Source organism: Panthera pardus, unplaced genomic scaffold (assembly GCF_024362965.1).
Source record: "Panthera pardus isolate Hobbes unplaced genomic scaffold, ASM2436296v1 HiC_scaffold_15, whole genome shotgun sequence".
Taxonomy (NCBI): Eukaryota; Metazoa; Chordata; class Mammalia; order Carnivora; family Felidae; genus Panthera; species Panthera pardus.
Window position 1 is genome coordinate 19910629 of NW_026526710.1, and position 24117 is coordinate 19934745.

The 24117-nt window shown below is 52.4% G+C and overlaps 1 protein-coding gene across 2 annotated transcripts; it reads right to left on the reverse strand.

Annotated features, from left to right (window-relative positions):
- Positions 1-12923: 12923 nt before the first annotated feature.
- CRYBA4 (crystallin beta A4) lies at positions 12924-20157 on the reverse strand. Of its 2 annotated transcripts, none has more exons than XM_019426515.2 (6): positions 20100-20157; positions 19473-19523; positions 18717-18835; positions 16943-17084; positions 14859-15001; positions 12924-13255 (listed from the first exon to the last, which is right to left on the reverse strand). In XM_019426515.2, the coding sequence occupies exons 2-6, from the start codon at positions 19509-19511 to the stop codon at positions 13108-13110; spliced, it is 591 nt and encodes a 196-aa protein (XP_019282060.1). In that variant the 5' UTR covers positions 19512-19523; positions 20100-20157; the 3' UTR covers positions 12924-13107. The 2 variants fall into 2 exon arrangements, with proteins under 2 accessions (XP_019282060.1, XP_019282059.1); XM_019426514.2 differs by having other exon boundaries at positions 19473-19519; positions 20100-20131.
- Between the last annotated feature and the right edge of the window lie 3960 nt (positions 20158-24117).

Consider the following 24117-nt stretch of genomic DNA (forward strand, 5'->3'; position numbering starts at 1 on the left):
TCAATTGAGCGTCCGACTTCGGCTCAGGTCATGATCTCATGGTTCATGAGTTTGAGCGCCTTGTCAGGCCCTGTGCTGACAGCTCAGAGCCTGGAGCCTGCTTCGGATTCTGTGTCTCCCTCTGTCTCCGCCCCTCCCCTCTCATGCTCTGTCTCTGTCTCTCAAAAATAAATAAATGTTAAAAAAAAAAATTTTTTTTAAAGAAAATCACAAGAATAACTAACAATCACTATTATCTTCAGGATCTTTTCAGTTTCAAGTAGCAGAAACAAAGCTATGCCAGACTGGTTTCAGGCACGGCTGTATCCGGGTGTCCAAACACTACCACCAGGCATCTGTCTTTCTCCAGCTGTCTGCAGAGGTAAGGAAGAGGCCACCAGGGACTTCCAGACCCTCTGCCAACTGACTGTCTTGCTGCCTTTCTCTGCCTTCCCCTCAGCCAAGACATGGACGTTCAGGTAGACCTGAGTTCGAATTTCATCTCCGTTCTTACTTGCCACATGACTTTGGGCAAGGAACTTCACCCCTCTGGGCCTCAGTTTTCACTTCTGTAAAATGGGGATAAAATCACCTCTTCCACGGGGCTGTGGGGAGAATTCAGTGACCTCAGCCTGGAAAACGCATAGCCTAGTCATGGGCTCAGTAAATTCTGGCTCTCTCTTTCTCTCTCTCTGTTGGAAGGGCCATTAGAGACTCTCCAAGGCCTGGAGTGTCTTATTCCTGCGAAGTCATTAGAAGGGGGTCTCAGGAACTCAACAGACACCAACGCTATCTGCAGAGCATGGAAATAACAAGTCCAGTCGACAGATGCCCTTGGCTTTTTTCATGTGTGCAAACATGCCATTGAATTGACTAAATCCAGGCGAGTATCAACCCCACAGCACATTCAGACGCGATCAGGCGCGTTCCGAGTGGTATGACCGTAGGCTCCCCCACACCACATTCAGAGCTACTTTCTTTCTCATCCTCGGGACCTGAAAGCGTACCCTTGACTTTGTGCAGCCCACGGTCTATTTTCCTTTAAGAAAGAGTCCGATGGGGCTGGCAAAGTTTGGGGCCCACTCGTATCCCCCAACCTCTTCCTACACGGTCCCCAGAGCAAGACTTGGAACCAAGGAGGCTTTGGCCAAGGTCAAGGGAGACTTCCCTGCTTCTGCACCCCGAGCTCTGAGTTCTGCCTGTGCCTGCTCAGCCTCTGCCTCTGCCCGGGGGCCTCTCCTTTGTCTCCAGCATGTGTGTGCCCCGTGGGCACGCCTGTGTGCGCCGTGTCCTGCCTCCCCAAAGCTTCTTTGTCTTGGCTTCTTTGTCTTGTCTTGTCCAGACAACAGAGAAGGGGGGCAGAGGGTGTGTTGCTTCCATCCACCCCTTCTCATTATCCATCTGCAAACAGACCCCCTCCAGACACCCCGCACCTGCTCCCCAGCCCTCCCGGCCGGCCGCCCCAGCAGGTGCTGCAGCCGGCCAGCCCACGGCTGCTGCCAGAGAAAGGCACAGACCTCAGCCAGCCGCCTCCCCGCCCTCCTCTCCCTCCCCTCCCTTCCCTCCCGCCCATCTCTTTCCCTTTAAGGGCAGATGCCGGCAGAGCCAGACAAGCCCCGTGGAAGACTTACAAAGGACCCCCCCATACACCTAAGGGGAGCCATGTCCCCTCACCCCCAGATCCAGTGCACCCCCAGCCCCATCAGTATATCCTCCTGAACATTCCACTAAGTCATGCTCACTCCACCCAACGCCACGGTGGTCTCAGCCCCCATCATCCCCTCCTGGGACATCCAGCTTCCACGGCAGGCTCCTCCAACCTGTCCCCCCTCGCCCCAGCCAGGAGACTCTTGAAATGCAAAGCTGCCCTCACCACGCCCCTGCCCCACCTGTCCCAGGATGGGAAGCAAGATCTCCAGCTTTACCCGCAAGGCTGGCCCCTGCTGCTGCCCGCATTCCGCCCTCCCCAAGCTCCTCCTCCAGCCGCCCACCTCCCGACCCAGCCCTGCCCAGCCTCAGCAGTGACGGGAAGCCTTCCCTGACCTCCGGGCGAAAGTCGAGTCCATTAGCTACACACACTCCCTGACTGACCCCAGTTTGGGATTCTATACCTTCATTTGCTTGTCTGTTGTACACACACACACACACACACACACACACTGCCCAACCAGCCTGTGAGATTGGCGTCACCAGGGCTTGGCATAGGGTCTGACACACAGGACGCCCCCCATGCATGCCTGTCCAAAGAGGAACTAAACCTTAAAGCTTAAAACACTGTGGTTCTGGCCACTCATTTCATAGACATCCAGGCAAGGAAAATGACTCACCCGGGGGCTCTGTTCCCAGTGTGGCCAAGCTGAGGGTGTAACCGCAGTGTCTCCACAGCCCCCCTCCCCCCCCCTTCTTCTGCCTTCCAAAGGTCACCTTCTCTTTCAGAAGCCAATGAAGCATTTCAAGTGCCCACCCTGACATGGCCGCAGAAACGCAGTCCCCTTTTGGGGTCTCGTCCCCCTCTCATGAGCGGTGATTGTGTCTTCACCTCTCGCACCTGTCACTTGGGGCACCTCTACCTGTTTCCTCCCCTTTCCCGTGGGCTGTGGCCCTCTCCCCAGACACAGATGCAGTCCTCACCCCACTCTGCTTGCTCCCCATAGCGGAAGCCACACAGAGGTCTTGGGGAAGACGCTAAGGAAGCTTGGAGCAAATAATAACACTTACTAAGCATCACAGGCTTCCAGGTTCTGGCCTGATGCTAGCCAGGGATTGATGCCATTGCCAGGTTACAGACAAGGAAACTGAGGCTAAAGAAACACAGCTAGAGGGCGTCTGAACCAAGATGCAGTCCCAACAGTCTACATCCGGATCCCAGCCTCCTAAAGCCCCCTCCCCACCACCGGTCCCATTACACCTTCCCAGGCTCTCGCCGTCCCCTTCCTGACCAGCAGCCCCTGTACGATCCTCCCTGCCTCCTGTGGCTCCTGTCTGTTCCAGACTTTCCCACCCCCGCGTGGCCATGCCGCAGACAGTCTGCAGAACAGTACATTCTTTATTTATGAGATGCATCTTGGCTCTCTGCAAATCAGCTGGGAATGCCACGGGCGCCTGCAGACAGGAGGTGGGGAGTTCTGGAGGCCAGGAAGTCCTCCAGGAGGCAGGCAGGGGCTGGATCCCAGGCACCAGGCTCTGAAAGGGCCACCCAGTTGGCCTGCAGAGCACAGAGGGGGACTGGTGACCAAGTGATCTGTACTTTGGATCCCTGATGCATCCTGGCCTGCTATAGGCAAGCAGGGAAGAGCCCTCGGGTTGGGATGGGGGTGGAAAGGTGGGAAATAGGGTAGGCACTAATATTAACTGAGTGAGTGGCTCCTCAAACCCACATGAAACCCTACAAGGCAGAAATTCTTGTGTTCACTTTACAGGGGAGGAAACAGAAGCTTGCCCGAGGTAAGCAAGCTCTTCCTGAATGTGTAACTTTGTTTTGTCCCCCTCCCCCATCCTCCCCCCAAAAGAGGGAGCTAAGGTGGCTTAGAAAGCTCAGCATAGCCAGAAAAGTATATGTAAAATAAGATCGAAAAATGAGTCCCAGAGAAAAGAATATGGAATCAGGGATTAAGTTCCTCTTCCAAATACCTGACACACGATTCTATCCAGTGGCTAATCATCCAAGGGACTCTACGTGGGTTCTGAGCACCCTGGCAGCCTATGCAAAAAAAAAAGAATGCAATTCGTTTTGTGAGTGTCCACGTTCTGCAGACCTGGTCGTGCCTGGTATCGAAAACAGAAACGGAACGTCAGGATCCCTGATCTAATATCAGATCCTCAATTTCCCAGAAACTGTCCCTTGCGCCCCGTCTCCATTCCCTGCTCCAGGGCCGAAAGCCGCGGTCTTTGGACAGCGACTTGGAGGGTGTGTTTCCCGCACGCTGCCACCAGGTGGCAGTGCGGCGCAGACCTTAGGAGGAGGGTTCTCGAAATGCGAGAACAGGTTCGCTCCCCCAGCAGCTTGGAGGACGGGAGGGGCCTGAGAAGGCAGCCTGGTGGGGGCAGGGCTTTTTGGTTGAACCTCAAGGAAGAAATCAGGCTGCACTGCTTCTCCATGGGTGGGGGGGGGGGGGGGAGGGGGGGGGGGGCGGGGAGAGAAGGAAAAGCCCCGGACCTTGAGGCTGGAGTCCTGGGTTGGAATCCCAGCTCTGCTCAAACCTGAGCACTGCACCTCTCTTTGCCTCAGTCTTCTCATCTGAGCAAGGGGGGTGAAAAATGCGTGCTGGGGGGGGGGGGGGAGGGTGGCGGGGAAGGGGAGAGGAGCCTGAAACGGGGATCAAGAAAGATGGGTGTCACTAAACCCTGGAATAGCCAGAGGGACCAAGAGCTTCTGAGCTACAGGGGGTGGGGGGAAAAAGGACCCACTTTTCCAGAAAGCCCACCAAGGCCCCCCAGCTGGGGATGAACGGGGGGGGGGGGGAGGCGGGGAGGTCCTCGGGGGAGGGGGGTTTGGAGAAGTCAAAACGTTCAGGATTTTTTCGAGTGTCGATGACAGAAACCCATCCTCGAATGTCTTAAACCAAAAAAAAGAACAAAAACAAGAAAAGGCAGGGGGGAGAGTGTGTTTTAGTCCGTGTGGTAAAAGGCACATGGGATGCCTGCATAATAGGACAGACGGTTGGACTCATTCTCTCCATTTCTGACCCCCGCTGTCCCCCACACTGGCTTTGTTGTCAGTGTGGCTTTGCTGGCAAGTCCCAAGTTTACCTCCCAGAACTTACCAAGCCCGGCACAAAGGGAGCTTCCCTTTCCAGATGCTTCCAACAAAGTTCCAGAGCTGGCTCTTCCTGGCTCCAACTGGCTCAGGTGCCCACCCCTGGCCCAGTCCTGGTGACCATTGCTGACCGGACCTGGGTCACGTTCTGGCCTCTGCGATCCGAGTGGCCCGAGCCCATTCGATGCGTAAAGGAGAAGCAGTAATTCTCTAAACTGAACCCGGGGCTCCTCCCAGAAGCTTCTGAAGGCTCCTGAAGCGTGAAAGGCCGGTTGCCATCCCTGGGGGGAAGCTGTCCCCACACACGGGCCTGCCTCCCCTAGCTCTGTTGCCCGAAGATTCACGGGCGCGCAACCCGGAGAGGAAGGGCCTTCCCACCTCAGGATATCTCGCCTCCGTTAATCTTGTAATTATGGTCCCTGTAAACAGAGGCCCAGGAAGCAGGGCTGGCCACGTGCGCCACCCCGCAGGCAGGTACAGGGCTCCGCCCCCCCCCCACCCCCCGGGGACCAGGTGGTGGGGTCAGCCCACCCCATGGCGCCGGGAAGCTCCGCCCCGATGGATGCGTGAGGGCCTGGCTCTGCGCCCAGATGCTTTTCTTTCTCCTTTCCGCAAAGGGCTGCGGCGCGGGCTGGGTCACTGTCACGGGCACTGCTTTGGTCCCTGTTAGTGACGAACAGGTGTTCCTTCTCACAGGTGCGCAGGAACAAGCCTCTGTCTCCCCCCCCTCCTCTCCCTTCTCCGCTCCTTTGTTCCCTCCGGGAAACGTGTGTGTGTGTGTGTGTGTGTGTGTGTGTGTGTGTGATCTTCAGCTTCTCACCCTAACCCCCCTCTAGGCCATCTCTTTCCTCTCTGGCTGACAGCTTCCACCCGAAGGGTTGTCGCAGCGTCTCTACTCCCGGGACGTGACTCCGTGAAAGGAGCGTGCAGACCAGAGAAAGCGCTGGACGGATGGAGCAGAGGGGGCAGAGAGGGCACGAGTGATGGGTGCAAGGACCTTGTCCCCCCCCCCCCCCCCCAACCCTAGCGACGGCTCTCCCCTCTCCGCGAGAGGCAAAGAGGCCTCCCGGAAGGTCACCTTGGCTGACAAACTCCAGGATTCGGACCCGGGCGTGTGCGACTCCACGCGTATTGTCACCCTCTGCCCCACGCTCGCTTCCGGGTGACGAAGCAAGAGGGAGCAGCGACGTGGGTGGTGTTTGCTGTGTGGCTCTGGACCAGCCCCCCTCCCCTCCTCTCTGCGCCCAGAGGGGCGCCCGTTTGTATTCCGCTGTTCCGGACTCTGCGGTCGGTCCTGCTGGCTGACTGCGCTGCTCTGGACCATGGGTATTCTGCACCTACCACAACCTCTGGCCAAATCGTGTCAATAATTCAAGTTCCCTTTGCCTCTATAACCTAAGAAAATTGGTCTCCTGGCAAGAGATGAAAAATAATTTCATGCTCTCTTTCCTCCCCTCCCAAGCTCACCCCTGACAAATTGTCTCATTAGTGCCTGTCACTCCAGCCGTCATCTCACATCTGGGGTACCATTTTTTTGGGTTACCAGCCCCACTCTGGGCTTGGACTCCAGCTGGTTCTTCACAGGCCTGCCATCGAATTCTAATGAGCCTCCCCTATCCATTCATTCTTTCATTCATTCAGCAAATATCGTCTGCTTTGTCCCCCGGGAAACTAAGACGTTCCTATGATAGATTAGAAAGCTCCCAGTTATTCATACTAAAGTGTTAGGGGCTATACTTTCTCAACTCTATTAAGAGAGGACAGGAGCATTGTGACTTACTACTTACAAATGCCATCAGCTCTTAATCTTTCCCCCAAACCTTACACAGTCCACGGTAAGCTCAATGCTGGTACAGGCTGGTTGGCTTTGGGGAAGTTGCTTGACCTCTCTGAGCCTATGGCCCTCAAGATTCTGATGGGTTTTAAAGGAATAATAACGATGTCAAGGAGTTGCTGTGAGATTTCAATTTTATGACACGTGAATTGAACCAACATAGTATGTATCATCGATATTATCTTTATCATCATTATGAGGAAGGCGTGCCCAAGGCAGGGGACGAGGGTGGTGATGGGAGGTGTCAAAGGAAAAGGACAGAGAGGTAGAATAATGCCAATAGTTTCCAACTGTCACAGTGTCACCTACCATACCTCGTACATGTTCTGGGGATAGGCACGTGTCATACATCATTTCACTTCTCACAAGCAAAGAGGTGGGTCTTGTGTGTTCCCAGTTAACAGAGGAGGAAACTGAGGCCACAACCTGGTAAGCCCAAGATGCAAACCCAGGGCTGTGACGGCCGCTTCCCCAGAGGCTGGTAGTCAACCCACATCTGTCAGGGTCAGACAGCTGCCCCTCTATGGCGGACACTGCTGTAGGGGTACAGAACCCTGCATCCAGTGCCTCGCAGGGTCTCGGGGGCTCTGGGCGAGGACATATCTGGTTGGAAGATGGCGGCCAGGCCCAGCCCCCATCCCAGGCCTTAGCAAAGCCTCAGAATCTGAGACTGACTTCATTACCCTCTCTAAAATTTCCCCCTTCCTATGTCTTCCTAATGCCTATTCCCTAGGACTGACCATGAGGCCACTTCCCGGACAGCACCCCTGCATCAACAGCAGCACCCAGTTCTTCCGCAGTCCATTTCCTAAAGCCCTGCTGAATGGCAGGACCCAAACCTGCCAACTAACTTATACTAGGTTGTGATTGACTATCGTGGCTAAGTTGAGCATTTCCCACCTGTGTTACTCAAGTCGCTCATCATGCAAGATGCTCTGCCAAAATAATAATAATAATAATAATAATAATAGCTGTGTGGTGGGGTGCCTGGGTGGTTCAGTCAGTTAAGCGTTCAACCCTTGATTTCTGCTTCAGTCATGATCTCACAGTTCGTGAGTTCGAGCCCTGTGCTGGGCTCGGCGCTGACAGCATGGAGCCTGCTTGGGACGCTCTCTCTCACCTCTCCCTCTGTCCCTCCCCACCTGCTCTCTCTGTCTCTCAAAAATAAATAAATAAACATTTAAAATAATAATAATAATAATTGTTGTGTGGTCAAATTAGTTTGGGAAAGTCTGACTACTCCATTCTCCCTTCCAGAGAGTCACAACACACGATAAACTATCGCAGGCTTGGCGAAGGGCTGCAAAACAGACACCAGTGAAGCCCATGCCTTTTGGACGTCATTTTTTTCTTTTTTCAAGGAACAATGTAACAGCGTCTGCCAAATGGTCTTTGACGACTCTTAACTGGAGGACTGTGGAGGTATGGGGAGAACATCTGTGTCCCCCCCACTCAAATTGATATCCCTTAAAACAAGGGAATTTTGTCTGTTTCCTTCCCTGTTTGATCCTTAGAACCTATAGTAGAGTTTGGTACATTGTAGATATTTGATACATGTTTGTTGAATGAATGAATGAATGAATGAATGAGTGATATTGGCAGTTGGACAATATCAGCAAGTCTGTGTTCTAATCCCGGCTTTGCCTCTCACGCACTGTATGTCTTTGAGCAAGTCCCTATCCCTCCCGAAGTTTCCATTTCCCTGCAGGTAAAGAAAGGATGAGACGATGTGAGAAAGTGGTCCGGGTTCATTCTTCTGCGTGACCCTGTCCAGTTTTCCCAGCACCATTTGCTGAAGAGACTGTCCTTTTTCCATCGGATACTCTTTCCTGCTGTGTCAAAGATTAGCTGACCATACATCAGTGGGTCCATTTCTGGGTTCTCTATTCTGTTCATTGATCTATGTGTCTGTTTTTGTGCCCATACCATACTGTCTTGATGATTACAGCCTTGTAGTATAGCTTAAAGCCCGGAATTGTGATGTCTCCAGCTTTGGTCTTTTTCCTTTCTTTTTTTTTTTAATTTTTTAAATGTCTATTTTTTTTTTGAGAGGGAGACAGAGTGTGAGCAGGGAGGGGCAGAGAGAGAGGGAGACACAGAATCCGAAGCAGGCTCCAGGTTCTGAGCCGTCAGCACAGAGCCCGATGCGGGACTTGAACCCACAGACTGACAAATCATGACCTGAGCCGAAGTCGGACGCATAACTGACTGAATCACCCAGGCACCCCTTCGGTTTTCTTTTTCAAAATTATTTTGGCTATTTGGGGTCTTTTCTGGTCCTATACAAATTTTAGGATTGTTTGTTCTAGGTCTGTGAGAAATGCTGGTGAGGGATTATACATTCTCACGGGGGCAGTAGCACCCCCAGGAAGGAGGTGAAAATGGTTCTTTGGGAGCAAACAAACAAAAACAACCTTAATTCTTTTTATATATAAAGCACAGATATGCACATAGGACATACACAGATACACATTATATTAAAATTCTGATATAGCTTTGTATTAAATTGTAATATAACTTGTGCTACAAATTTGTATTAAGTTGTAATATAAAATTGGATTAAAATTTCACGGTGGGGTGACAATCAGGAAAAGAATGTCTAAGAAAGACTTTTGGAGTGGGGGGTAGGACAATAATGAAGAAAAGGTTGTGAAACACTAGATTTGATATAGAAGGTTCCTTCCAGGTCTGACAGTTTATGAACCTTTGACTCTAGGTGAAGGGGGGGGGGGGGGGGTTGGCGGGAAATATCTAAGGGAACAGGAAACAACAAGAACCCAAAGAACCTCAACTTGTGGGGAATAAACCTGGTATTGTGGACTGAAATGCTTCTCCCCAGAATTCATACGTTCGAGTCCCAACCCCAGGACCTCAGAAGTAACCAAATTCGGAGAAAAGGTCTTTAAAGAGGTGATTAAGTTGGGCCATTGAGGTGGAGCCCTAACCCAATAGGACTGGGTCCTTCCAAAAAAAGGAAGGGACACCGGGGGCGCACGCACAGAGGAAAGGTGGGGACAGACAGGGGGCAGCCACCTGCGAGCCAAGGAAAGGGGCCTCACCAGAAACCACCTCTGATGGCACCTTGATCTTGGACATCAACCTCCAGGACAGCGAGAAATACTTATCCGTTGCTGAAGCTGCCATTTTGCAGGGCTCTGTTCTGGCAAACAGCAAGCAAGATGCCCTTGGCATGTTCGAGAAAGAGTCACTGGAGGGACAGGGGGTGAGACGGGCCATGGGAGAGGCAGGTGACGGCCAGCCGGTTAACTAGAAAGATGCTGTTGTGCTGTGTTGTGTTGTGTTTTGTGTTGTTTTGTGGGGAGGAGGAGAGGAGGGTTTTGAGCAAAGGAGTGACAAGGTCCATTTTCCTTCCATTTTCTTTTTTAATTTTTTTATCTTTATTTTTTAGAGAGAGGGAGACAGAGAGAATGCAAGTTGGAAATGGGCAGAGAGAGAGGGAGACACAGAATCTGAAACAGGCTCCAGGCTCTGGGCTGTCAGCACAGAGCCCGAGGCAGGGCTCGAACTCCAGAACTGCGAGATCATGACCTGAGCCAAAGTCGCCGCTTAACCGACTGAGCCCCCCAGGTGCCCCCCTCACCTCCCACTCTTAGCCACCTGGCATCACTCTCCTGGCCACATACTGGCGCCTCAGACCTGATGGCGGGTGTGAACTCTCTGGTTTTGACCTGGGACGTGAAACTACATGGGGTGGGTGGCAGGGGAGGGGGGTGGCTTGGACCCAGTGGGGATGGTAAGAAGTGATTGGATTCTGGTACAGTTTGCAAGGACAGCCTGCAGGATTTGCAATGGATTGGATTGGGGAGTGAGAAAGAGACATGTTATGGATTCCAGCTGGAACCGCGTAGCTTCTGTTTTGATGAGCTGTTTGCAATGCGCGTTTGGACGTCCACGCGGAGGTGCCCGGGAGGCAGTTGGACATTCAGGGATCAAGTTCAGACAAGAGGTGGTCGTAGAGATAAGCACCCAGGAGAGTCTTCGCCCCCCCACCCATCTCCTATCACCCAGAGTTGTTCCTACCCATCCCAGCCCGGCAGCCCACAGGCTCCCCCCACTCTCCCAGGACGTTGTAACCCATGGTGGGTTCATCTGAGAGTGAGGACTTCACGTGCCTTGTTTACCACTCCCCGGGGGGCCTGGCGCGCAGAGGGACCCCGACAAATGCTGGTCTGAATGAACGGGACGACCCAACGAGGGGTTAAGAATTACCCAAGAACAAATGTTCCCAAACACATCCCTCCCCTTCCGGAGCCGGATAATGTTATCTTTTCCAGCAGGCGGCTCGGACCCCACCCTGTCCGGTCTCTGTCCGACTGACTTACAGCAAAGGAAGACACTCCGGAAAAAAGAGCCAGAGGGCTTATGACTGTTAAGGCAATCTACATAATAAAGAAACCAGGGGTGGGGAGAGAGCCGGAGAGAGCGCGGAAAGGGAGTTTATTTCTTTGTTTCAGAGACCTCCCTTAGGGTGTAGAGGACTTTAGGGTAGTATGTGAGAAGGAACAGGGTAAAGACAAAAGGGATATGAGAAATGTCGCTAGGGGAGAGAACTGGCCCCCTTCACACGTGGCTTTAAAAAACACAAACTAAGGGGGCGCCTGGGTGGCTCAGTCACGTGATTTCAGCTCAGGTCGGGCTCTGCACTCGCTGGGCACGGAGCCTGCTTTGGATCCTCTGTCCCTCTGTTTGGCCCTCCCCCACTGGCTGGCCGTCCCGCTCGCTCACGCTCTCTCTCTCTCTCTCAAAAATAAGTTAACATTAAAAACATAAAAAATAAAACACTTGTGTACTAAGAACAATTTAGCAGGAAGATAGCAATCATCAATGTAAGTTCACCTACGGGTGCCTGGCTGGCTCTGTCGGTACAGCGTGTGACTCTTTGTCTCAGGGTTGTGAGTTCAAGCCCCACGTTGGACTAACAGATTAGTTTTAAGAAAACACACACACGCACACAGACACACACGCACACACACCTAATAACAGAGTATCAACATTCTGGAAAAAAGAAAAAAAAAATCAGGAAACAAAAATGGATAAAACTGAAGGGAGAAACAGATAAATCCAGGTTATTAGTAGGAGATATTAACAACCCTCTCTCAGTGATTGATAAAAATCTGAGTTAAAAAAATCAACAAAGTGGCACCTGGGTGGCTCAGTCAGGTAAGTGTCTGACTCGGGCTCAGGTCACGATCTCGAGGTTTGTGAGTTCGAGCCCCGCATCAGACTCTGTGCTGACAGCTCAGAGCCTGGAGCCTGCTTCAGATTCTGTGTCTCGCTCTCTTGCTGTCCTTCCCCTGCTCGTGCTCTGCCCCTCTCTCTCTCAAAAATAAGCATTACATTTTTTAAAAAAAATAAAATAAAATCAGCAAAAATGTACAAAAATCTAACCCGCATTTGCCAAAAACACTAACCAACCTCAGCTTGACCTAATTGACACTGACAGAACGCTATACCCAACAACTGCAAAATTTAAACAATTTTCAAGTATACATCCAAGTTTATCAAAAACAGACCATTTGCTGGACGATAAAATAAGTCTGGATTCATTTTAGAGTCTTGCAATCTTACATTGTTCCAATTTTAGTATGTGTACTGCCAAAGCGAGCATGAGTGTTGAAATCTTATACACTGTATTCTCTGACCACAGGGACTTGATAACAGAGCAATAACAATAAACTATCTAGAAAATCCCAAGGGGATAACATGCCTTTATTAAAGGCAAGTTCTTTATTAAAGAGCCCATGGGTCAAAGAAGAAATCACAAAGGAAAACAGAAAATACCAGACTGAATGATAATGGAGACACGTCCAGTTCAAATCTGGGGGGAGCATCCAAAGCTGTGCTCATAGGGAAATTGATAGCCCTAAATGAATATATGGCGGGGGGGGGCAGGGAACAGGGCCCAACATTAATGACTCAAGAGACTACCCTTAAAAGCCACAGATGTGGGGCCACCTGGGTGGCTCCGTCAGCTGAGCGTCTGACTTCGGCTAAGGTCATGATCTCGCTGTTCCCGAGTTCAAGCCCCGCGTTGGGCTCTGCGTTGACAGCTCAGAGCCTGGAGCCTGCTTTGGCTTCTGTGTCATCCTCTCTGTTTCTGCCCTTCCCCTGCTCACACTCTGTGTCTCTCTCAAAAATAAATAGACATTTAAAAAAAAAAAAGAAGAAGCTACAGATGTGGAGAATAAAGTAAACCCAAAGTAAATAGAAGCAAGGAAATACTGAAGAGAAGAGTAAAGCTGAATGAAGGAAGACGCAGGCAAATGATCAAGGGCACCAACCAAGCAAAAGACCGGTTCTTTGAAAGGATTAATAACGTCGGAAAGCACAAGCTAACACTAGACCTTCTTTTTTATTACTTTTTGTTTTTCGTGCTGACTGTGCATGAACTGGCTCACATGGGTGCTGGGCTCACACGGGGCACAGGGGGAGGCAGAGGAGAGGGCACGGAAAGACCGCCACAGCTCCTCCGTCGAGACAAGCACGCGTTGGCTCCTCAGCGCCGGTCCCCCCCTGCTCACTGCTGGATCCTGCGGACGCTTTGCACCAGGAAGGTCTGGGCGTGCGAGCCCCACTCTCGGAAATGCTTGTAGTCGCCAGAGTGGTGATCACACTCCAGCACATACTGAAAGCCTCGGTAGCCGGGAAACTGGGAGCAAACCCAGCTGGGAAAGGGAAGAGGCAGACGGTTACCCTAGAGAGGCATCAGCGAGGTGAGCACACGGGGGACGAAGGGACTCGCTACAGACACATTTCAGCCATCCTGGCCTCCCTTCAGTGCCCGGAATGTGCCCTGCTCCCCCCACTACTGGGCCTTTGATCATGCTGTTCCCTCTGCCAAGAACACCATTCCAGCCATTCTTTGCCTGGCCCCCCGCCAAGTTGTATTTATCCTCTGGGTCTCAGCTTGTTCTGAGGACTTGCTTTCCAAATCAGGCCACAGTCCGTTATGGGTCCTGGGTAGTTCTTGTATAATTAGACAATTATCAGATTATTTGTAAAATGTCAGCCTCCTCCACCAGCAGGTGAGCTCCTAGGTGTAGGGGTGTGTGTGCCTCGTTCATTGGGATTTCTGATTCCTAGTGCAATGCCCAGCACAGAGGAGGGGCTAATAACTATGGAGGGAGGGAGGGAGGAAGGGAGGGAAGGAAGGAAGGAAGGAAGGAAGGAAGGAAGGAAGGAAGGAAGGAGAAAAGGAGGGAATCCTATTCCTTTCCCTCCTTCCTTAGCCAGAAGCCCTTCCAAGGAAACGGGCTATGTTGTTTCAATTCATCGACCCCTACATTGTTCAGGACCAGTCAAGACTTGGTGTCTCACTTTCTGAGCTTCTCTTTCTTCTTTGGCAAGAGAGAAGTGGACCCAAGAACCACAAGAGGTTCATCCCACTCACAACAAGATCCTCTGACGCTTCCTGAGAAAACTTAAAACCAAAAACCAAAACCAAACAAACAAAAGCCCTCCCACCTTCACCCCTGCCAAGAGCCAAAGGGCGCCTAGAAGGGGGCGGTATCGTCCTCCCCAAGTGAAGACCTCACATGTCAGGCCTCACCTGCCAGCCCCTGCGGGAAAGGGTGGGAAGGGTCAGTCCGTCCTGGGCTAGATTTGGTCACCCAGCTGCTGCTGACGTGGAACACGGTGCTTGAGCCACACCTTTTTCTTTATGGCTGGACATCCCTTCTCTCCTTTCTGGGGAGAGACCTCTGCCACCCTATGCTACCTCCCAGTCAACGTGGGAAAATGCTCATTTGGTGAAGAGCATGTGACCCTTCCTAGCCAGTTAGACCACCCACTTCCTGCAGCATGACGATTGGTTCAGAGTCGAGCACATGACCCAAATCAGCCCAATGAGAGCCTTTCTGAGAACGTTGGGTGGAATCACTGAGAAAGAGGCGCCCTTCCTGGGGCGGGCTGGGGTAAGAAGCTTCACTGTTGTCTTTGCATGGGGAGAGCTTGCCTGAGATTATAGCCCCAGTGAGACAGACAGAACAGGAAAGAGAGAGCCCTGCTGTAGCACCTGGATCCAGCCATGCCTGAAGCTAGTTACAAGGGTCAATAAATATCCTTTGGGAATAATGTCAGGTTGATACGGGAATCTACCACTTGCAACCCCACAAATTCCGCCTGATACCTCCCTGTGCCTGAGTGTCCTCCTCCGGATTGTGAGCGTCAGAGCCCCAAAGTCCCCAGCACACAGTTTTCACAAGAGGTGTCCCTGTCCCACCCAGCAGCCTCTCCTTCCCCGCCAGGCAGAGCCTTGGATTCACTTACGCCCCCGAGTGGACATGGAAGGAGCCCACTTCATTGCCATCCCAGCCCATGGCCTGGAGGGAGGGGTAGTCATCACTCAGCTCGCCTTTCCTGCCCAGAAAGTTCTCTTGCTCGAAGATGGTCAGCCTCGAGTCACGATGGTTCTGTAGGCAAGGGAAACTGTCAGGCCACCAGACACCCAGCTGAGAACCAAGGAGCCCCTGCTAAGCCCCTGCCCTTGATCCCCACCCCCATCAGCCTTCCTTGCAAACCTTTTGGAAGGGCAGTAAGGCAGCAAGCACCAGAAACCTTACAAGGGTATAGCATTTGCCTTTCCAGAAATGTACACAAAGAAAAAGAAAGGAAGGAAAGGAACGGAAAGAAGGAAAGAGAAAGAAAGAAAGAAAGAAAGAAAGAAAGAAAGAAAGAAAGGAAGGAAGAGATGGAGGGAGGAAAGGAAAAGAAAGAAAGAAAGAAAGAAAGAAAGAAAGAAAGAAAGGGAGGGAGGGAGGAAAGGAAAAGAAAAGAAAGAAAGAAAGAGAAAGAAATGGAGGGAGGAAGGAAAGGAAAGGAAAGAAAGAATGAAAGAAAGAAAGAGATGGAGGAAGGAAAGGAAAGAAAGAAAAAAACGAAAGAAAGAGATAGAGGAAGGAAAGGAAAGGAAAGGGAAGGGAAGGAAAGGAAAGGAAAAGAAAAGAAAAGAGAAAAAGAAGGATCAACCTGAATATCCCACTAGGGGATCCGGTGGTAGACGGAGGTAAGAAGAGGACTGTTGAGATCTGGGTTCAAATCCTGACTCTCCATGTACCAGCTTGGACATGTCACACAACGTTTCTCCCCTTTTGCCATACCCCTAAAATGAAGCTAATCACCTTTCCTTGTCAGGTTCGTTTGGAGGGCAAAATGAAATCGGAAGCTGTAAACTGTGTGAAATCAGGGATAGCATCTGTCACAGTCCACCATGGGTCCCTATATCGGCACAGCGCCTGGGCCATTGTGGAATAAATACATGAGCAAATGAGTTTACTCACACCCTGAGACACTAGGGAGCCATGAACAGCGATGCTGTCAAAGAGATTTCATCACCCAGGAGGATGACTGTGATGTATTTGCCCAGGGAGAAAAGCTGGCTTCCAAGCCTGTCATTCGTTGTGTTTCCATCTTTATAACAAAGTTACGAGTGGGCCTAGATACAGAGATATAGACGATATAGGTGTATAGATACAGACACAGATGTCAGTATCGATTGGGACAGGCAGAATCTGTGGGTAACAAACAAGACCAAAGGAAGTCTCCAGCACCTTTACGACCGGGCTTCTGTCTCAGAGGTGTGGAGATGAGAGACTTTTCTTACTCTGCCATATCAGGTGTTTTCCTGAACTCTGGACGATCAATGATTTTTAAATTAATAAAAGCTGCCTTTGGAGAAAAACAATACACCTTTTTGAGCTTCGGCTGTTTGGTCTGTAAGATGGGGATAACAGTGCCCACCTCCACCCCCGACTCCATAAACAGTAGCTAAAGCATACAATCAGGAACACTGGTAAGGAATCAGGAGCAAGAAATAGAACCTTCCTCACCATCTTATCTGCCAGTATCCCCGAGTCATGAAAAGAGGGGCACCAAACACGCAGGGGCTCAAATCTTAACCAAAGTTGCCAAGGGCACAACATTTGCACCTGTCTCTGTCCAGATGTTACCCATTCTTCTTCCCCACGAAGTGGCCCCACTTCCAGATGAAGAAACTGAGGCTCAGAGAAGGGAGGGAAGCCTTGTCACACGTAAGTGACAGGAAGATGGGGGTGCCTGGGTGGCTCAGTGGGTTAAGCGTCCAATTTTGGCTCAGGTCATGATCTCACAGTCAGTGAGTTTGAGCCCCGTGTTGGGTTCTGTGCTGACAGCTCGGAGCCTGGAGCCTGCTTCGGATTCAGTGTCTCCCTCTCTCTCTGCCCCTCTCCCACTTATGCGCTCTCTCTCTCTCTCTCTCTCTCTCTCTCAAAAATAAATAAACGTTAAAAAAAAATTTTTTAAGTGACAAGAGGATGTGAACTCTGGCATATTCTGTTCCCAAGTCCCCACTGGGACGAGGTGGTGGCGGGACTCACAGCGCAGGTCACCGGTCGGAAGGAGGTGAGCCTGTCGGCTGGGTAGGCAGTGTTGCCGCTCCAGGCATCCCAGGACGGGTACTCGCCCCGCTCCAGCACGTACTGCTGCCCTTGGAAGCCAGCGTGCTCGTAGCCTACCCACCTGCAGGCAGAGGGTAGAGAGAGCAGGAGGTAAGAGACCATTCGTCCCAATGCAAGATCAGTGGTTATCATTTAGGAGCATCGAACAACGTCTAGAGGCATTTTTAGTTGTCACGCTGGGAGGAGGGAGGAGAGGGTGTCTGCAGGGAGAGGCTGGACATGCTGCGACACATCCCGAACGCAGAGGTCAGCCCCCATATAACACAAGTATCTGGCTCCGGACATCCACTGTGCTCAGGTGAAGAAACCTAGTCCAGACCCTGTAGTCCACTGCCTTGCTGTGTGTCCCTCGGGTGGGGGAACTGCTCTGTGCCGGTGCCTGGCCATCTTGCATGCAGTCCTCTGGGCCGTGGAGACACGGCTTGGTCACAGGCTGACCTAAGCCTTGGTGGGATTCCTTGTGATCCTCCAGGAACGCGGGGAGACAGGCAGTCTTGTGAGGAGCGGCCAAGGACCATTCCCACCCACCTCCCTTTCTTGAGAAGGCTTCCATGAGACGATTACTCTCGGGGTCCCTTGAGACATGGGACTGTCCACCGCCCTCCACCCTGCAGGGTCTAGCAGCGAGCCCCAGCCGAAGCGTGGAGCGGCTCCCCAACAGCGGGGCGCCCACCACACTTGCTGTCACCCGGCCCCTTCTGGCATCATCCTGTGGGACCTGAGACGCGGCTGCCACCATGATGCCCTTGCTTTCTCTGTCTGCATAAGAAACAAGCTGTCGCATGTAAGTAATGAACCTGAGGTTATTGTCTCCCCCCCGGCAAAGCCTAGCAGTTTGCTGGACACAGCCCTGGACAGGTCGCTGCTCCCATCTGACCCTCAGTTCCCCATCTGTACAAAGCAGAAGCTAGAAGAGTGTTTCCCCGGGTGTGAGGTGCATAAATACCCCAGATAACCTCCGTGGCACTCATGGGCATAGTCTAAAGTGACTCCGAATCACTTAGAACCTTGTTCTCCTTTCAAGCTACTTCCCAAACTTTTAGAAACTTCCATCTACTCTCGTAGCCACTAGCCCCAAGTAGCTAATTAAATTCACACTTCTATTAAGTTAAATTAAAATTTTGGTTTTGGGGACACCTGGGTGGCTCAGTCGGTTAAGTGTCTGACTTCAGCTCAGGTCACGATCTCACGGTCCATGAGTTTGAGCTCCGCGTCAGGCTCTGTGCTGACAGCTCAGAGCCCGGAGCCTGCATCAGATTCTGTGTCTCCCTCTCTCTCTGCCCCTCCCCCGTCGCACCCTGTCTCTCAAAAATGAATAAATGTTAAAAAAATTTTTTCAGTCCTTTAGTCACACTGGCTCCAAATAAGTTCCCAATGGCCATATGTGGCTTTCAATTTACACAAAAGAGGGACATTTCAGACCCAACACTTGGTTCGAAAAATCTGCCCCTACAGGGCTGCCTCATCCAGTGGGCAGGCTCTGAATGAACGTTGCCTTCTGCATTTGGGCAGTGCACAACCTGCTTAACCTTATACCACTCCCCAGCACTTCAAACCCAAGGAAGGCACACCGGTACCGTTAGAGTCTGGGAAGTTAGGACCTAGAACATTCCTTTCTAGATCCCTTCCTGTCCGCCCCCATCCCAACTCAGATCCGCGCCCTCCCCCCCCCCCACCCCCAGCCCAGACTCACGCTCCGCTCAGCACTTTCAAAGATCGCACAGTCTCAAAGCCAAGCTCCAGCACACTGGGGCACTCTGCGGTAAACTCATGCCTCCGGCCCTGGAAGCCCTCTTCATCCCACACCACGATCTATGACAGAGGGAAAAGGTGAAGACCAGCCTCAATCAGAGTCCGGTGGGGGGTGAGGGATTAGGACCTCACCCCAGGACTAGGGGGCGGGGGGCGGGGGCGGGGCAGGGATCGCAAACTCAGATGTCTCCGGGAGCCAGGTGGGTGAAGAGGGCGAGGGCCGCACCCTGGAAAGCACAGACCCCGCCAAGGGGTGGTCTCAGCTCAGTGCCACCTGTTTTTTGCCACCTGGAGATGCCGGCCAGATTTTCCAGTGTCTCAAGACCATCACTGTATCTGGACTCTTCTGTGGACCCTCTAGGTTTTTAAAGGCTGATGATAAATTTGGAAACAAACGCATTTTAACACAGAGGAGGCCGAAGAAACCGTGCCCAGAGACTGTGTGCAGTCACCTGTTTGCCACTGTGTAACGGTTAAATCTGGGGGCCAGAAGACCCAAGTGCGAATCGAGACCCCTGTGTGTAACCTTGGGCCAGCCCGTTCCCCTCTTTGGGCCTTGATAGCATGCTCTACAAAATGGGCTCTCATAACATGCCCCCAGCGTGAGGTGGGGATTCAGGGGAGGAGGACCGAGGGGGTCGCCCATCTCTGCGGCCCCACCCCCACTCCTCAGACAGCACCCCGTGGGTCTGCCTACCTTCCAATGTCCTGTGGTTTTGGTGCACTGCAGGGTCATGTTGCCAGCTTCCTGGGCAAGAGAAGAACATGATAAGCTTCTGGCCCGCCCCTCCGCTGTCCCTCTGGATGCTAAAGTCCCGTTTGGGCAGGGTCGGGAGCCAGATGGCGTCCAGATGCGACAGGGCCCTCTCCTCTTCCCATCTGTGACTAACATCATCTCCCTTACTTCCATTCTACACACCATCTCACAACTCACCGTTCCGGGTCCCATTGCCTCTGAGCCCTGCTCGGTATTAATTTATCCGCTCACTATGGGAAATTCTCCGCGGCTGCCAGTGGGATGCATCACTCCAGCAAATGCCAGTGTGCTAAGTTTGAGAGAGCCCCCTCCCCGCAAGAGGACACCTGACCCAAAGAGGCGACTCTCACGGTGGCCACTGAGGCAACGGGACTGTAGGAATAATTCTGCTTTTAAATGAAGGTAGTAAGTATTGGCCGTGATGTCTGGGGCCTGACCTTGGTTAAGGTGAGGATGACCTTCAGCATGGCACAGTGACATCCCCAGGATGGGAGACCTGGCCTCCCCACCTCCCACAGTGCTCGCTCGGAACGTGGATCCCACCCTTTCTCCAAGCCTGGGACTTACCAAGACGGACCCAGAGAATATGCCAGAACATGCGGGGACCAGCCGAGGTCAGGCTCTTATAGGCAGGGAGGGGAGAGGGCCCCTGGGAGACAAAGCTCGGACTCAGCATGTGAGCCACCGAAACAAAAGCCAGTCCTGGCTGAAGTCCCAACTGAGAGGTGTCAGCAGCGTTGGCTGTAGCTGGAAGGGAGAGGGTCAGGTGGCCTCCCTCAGGGATCAGCCATGAAGAAGAGAAGAAGGGGAAGTTCTACCTTAATCAGCTCCATGAGACTCCTGATTGGAGCAGGAGAATGAGCACTGGACAAGGAGCCCAAAACCCTCACCCTTCCTAGCCGTGTGACCTGGGGCGGGTCATTTCGCCTCCATTTCTGCCTATAAAACGGGACAAGAATAAACTATATCACGGGGTTGTTGTGAGGTTATGTAACATGCCTACCACAGGGAAAACGTTCATCAAATGTCTGTACATTTCCTCCTCCCCCACCCCCTCCTCTTCCAGTAGGGGTAATCAGGGAAGGCTTCATGTCAGAGGTGGCATTTAGCAAGACTCTGAAGGCAGGCGCGAGACTCTGAAGGGTGAGGAGGATGTATACAAAGTGAGCTTCAGGGAATGCTTTTTCTAAGCAAAAGTGTAGAGGTGGGAACTTGGGAGCATATGTGCGAGGAAGAGCCAGTAGCCCAATTGAGCTGGAGTTCCAGGACCCTGAAAGAGGGAGCCCGGCACGAAGGCAGGCAGGGGCCAAGATCTCCAGGACCCACAGAGTTCAAAGAGGAGTCCAGATGGTTCCGTAGGCAGAATAAAGGAGATGGTGGGTGTGAACGCTGCTGTGCAAATAAACCTGTCAGATATCCGGGGGGGGGGGGGGAGGGGGTAAGATTTGCTTTGGGTAACCCGTCCCCACACTCCCACCCTCTGAGGGCTGACCCAAGAGGGGCCACTGACAGCGGAGAACGAGTGTGGCTGGAAACCAGATGGCTCTGGGTGAAATCCAGCCCTGCCTCTTAACATCTGGGTGACCCGGAGGATGTCTGATCTCAAGTTCATGGCCTACAAAATGGCAACATTAGCTCCCTCCAGGGCTGGTTAGAGGCAGCCTTGTCAAATGCGTGACTCTGATGAAGGGCTATCACGAAAGATAAAAGGCCAGGGACGCAACCTCTGCGACCAAGCAGCCTGGGTCCGCACCTCCCTTTACGGGCTGGAAAACTTGAGCGTGTGGCTTAATCTCTCTGAGCCTCAGTTTCCCCGTGTACAAAATGGGTATGAAGAATAAATTGGGCTCAGCCTAAGAGATAGGGGTAATGTGCAGATAAGTGTGATTACCCACGAACAACACTTGCCACTCCTGAACTGAAACACAGAAAGCGTTATGCACCTCCTCACTGTCATCATCATTGCTAATTATAAAGGTGATTACTATGAAGATACCCGTACCCCCGTGTTTATTGCAGTGTTATTCACAACAGCCAACACGTGGGGGAAACCCAAGTGTCCACCAACGGATGAACGGATCAAGATGTGGCATATAAACATGGGTATGACTTAGCCATGAGCAAGAAGAAAGTTCTGCCATTTGCAATAGACAGAGAAAGACAAATACCGTATGATACCACTTATATAACATGAGATCTGCCAAAAAAAACCCTCATAGAAACAGAGAGTAAAGTGGTGTTCCAGGGCTTGGCCGGTGGGGGACACAGGGAGATGTTGTTCAAAGGGGGCAACCCCCCTTGTAAGATTAAGAAGTCTGGGGACCTAGCATGGTGATTGTACCTAATGATATTCCATCACGTACTTGGACGTTGCTAAGAGAGTAGATCCTACCTGTTCTCAAGCACAAACAAAACAAAACAAAGCAGCAACACACGCCCGTGCATCAAATCAATACACTGTGCACCTTATACTTACACAAAGTTATGTGCCAATTACAGCTCAATAAAGGTGCAAAAATGACTTCCTATTAAATAATTCTTCATGGGGGGGGGGGGGCGCCTGGGCGGCTCAGTGGGTTAGACGCCCAACTCTTGATTTCAGCTCAGGTCATGCACGATATCAAGGTTCGTAAGTTCAAGCCCCAAGTCAGGCTCTGCCCTGACAAGGCAGAACCTGCTTGGGATTCTTTCTCCCTTCCTCTCTCTCTGCTCCTCCCCTGCTCATGCGCTCTGTCTCAAAATAAATAAATAAACTTTGACACACACACACACACACACACACACACACATATATATATATATATATCACTATATACATGAATATATATATATATATATATATATATATGAAGAATTCTTCATGGAAAAGCAGGAGTACATTGCTTTCAAGAGCCTGGGTTGAAGAATTAAAAAGAAGTAACTCCCAATTCCATTTCATGGATGAGCTCCCAGGCTGAGAACAGAGAAAAGGATTTGCCTTGGTTTCCTCATCTGTAAACAGGATGCATCCCAGAGACAGCCCCTCATAGTGAGGCTTGCGGGACCCAAGTCAGTGAAAAGGCTCAGGGTGTAGCCACCCAGCATGGGGGGCCATCCCCTACCTCTACCCCCACTCTTTGGCAGGGGGCCCATTGCCACGAGGGAGCATGGAACTCTCCCAGACAGCCTGGCCTTGAAGCCCAGACCTGTGGGTGGTTCCCCCCGCCCCCCGCCCCAGCCGCAGGCATCTTGGCCCCTGTTTCAGTGGCTGCCCCATCTTGTGGTTCCTGCCCCCCCTCCTAGGCCTTGGCCGAGGATGAAAGGCTGAGAGAGAGGCCGGGAAGTGAGGGGACGTTGGGTGGGGGGGTGGAGGGGCAGCCGGCAGAGCTGGCCCCAGGCCAGCGTGATTTCCAGGCGGAGCTGAGTTCCGTGGGGCCTGGGTCCCTGGACCCCCCACACAGGGGGCAGGAACCCATGCTGTCACCACTACCTGGGGCCAGGGGGCCAGGCTGCAGGCTGACCCAGCTCAGCAGTCCCCCCCCCCCCAGCAGTACATGTGTTCACCCTCCGTGACCTTGGGGAAGTCACCCGTTCCGGCTGGGCCTCAGTCTCCCCGTTTGCAAAAGGAAGGAATTGGAAGATGTGACTTCTGGTGTCTGTTCCGTTTTTCTGAGTTTTTCTTGCTCTCTTTTGCCTTCTGTCTCTTCCCCTGCACCGTCCGTCTCCCCCACTGCTGCTCTGCATTTCTGTCTCCGTCTCTCTCTGTGCCTCTCCACGTCTCCCAGCCAGTCACCCTGGTTCTCTCCCTCACCCTGGTTCCCCCATTTCCCCCTGTGCCCCAGCTTGCATCATGAGCCATTGGTGGGACCATTTAGTCCCCCCCAAATTGACTGGGGGTGCCTCTGTGCCAGTGCTGGGGTCCAGCAGAGGACAAGAAGGGAGTGGGGTTCGGGGCTTCCCCAAGGAAGCTTCCAGATGGCAGTCATGTTCCTGGCCACCAGCTCTGTCCCCGGGGTCAGCTTAGGGCAGGGGGGGCAGTGGGGGGACTTCTACAGGCAGGTCACGGAAGAGTGGAGGAAGAATCTGGGCTCAATGTGGATAGAGGAACAGGACTCAGGCTTTGAACCTTCAACAGGCCTGAGCACAGCCTGACGTCTATACTGAGGGCAGAAAGTCAGGCCAGAGCCGAGATCAGATGTCAGGAGAATGAAGCAGACAGGCCCCCGGGGCAGCCGGTTTGGGCCGGTTCCTGCCTCCGACCTCTCTTTCAGAGAGCTGGGCTCATCTGTGAAATGGGCATTGAAAGTACCAGATAAGATGGGCTGCCCTGGGGCTTGACCAAGATGGCAGGAGTCGTGCTTTTGGCGGTGCGCTTAGGACACTGCAAACACTCAGTAGGCGGGGCTCTTGGGATCACACCCACATCTGCCTTTACAAAGCATTTTCGCACCTGCTATGCCCCCTGTCACCCAAGTATCCCACCACCCCCCCCCTCCCGGGACTCCTCTTTTCCCTGTTCCAGGACTGGCAGCCAGCGGAGACCCCATGGGCCTAGCACAGCTGGGTTTTTGGAGAAAGGCCTCCCGGTAGGGGCCAGGCACGGGGG

Excerpts from the sequence above, each read along its gene's own strand:
- CRYBA4 (XM_019426514.2), bottom strand. The coding sequence starts at position 20,130 with ATGTTCTGGCATATTCTCTGGGTCCGTCTTG. Across the intron at positions 15,002-16,942 it reads TCCGACCGGTGACCTGCGCT|AACCATCGTGACTCGAGGCT; the intron begins GTGAGTCCCGCC and ends CCTTGCCTACAG. Across the intron at positions 13,256-14,858 it reads TTCCATGTCCACTCGGGGGC|CTGGGTTTGCTCCCAGTTTC; the intron begins GTAAGTGAATCC and ends TCCCTTTCCCAG.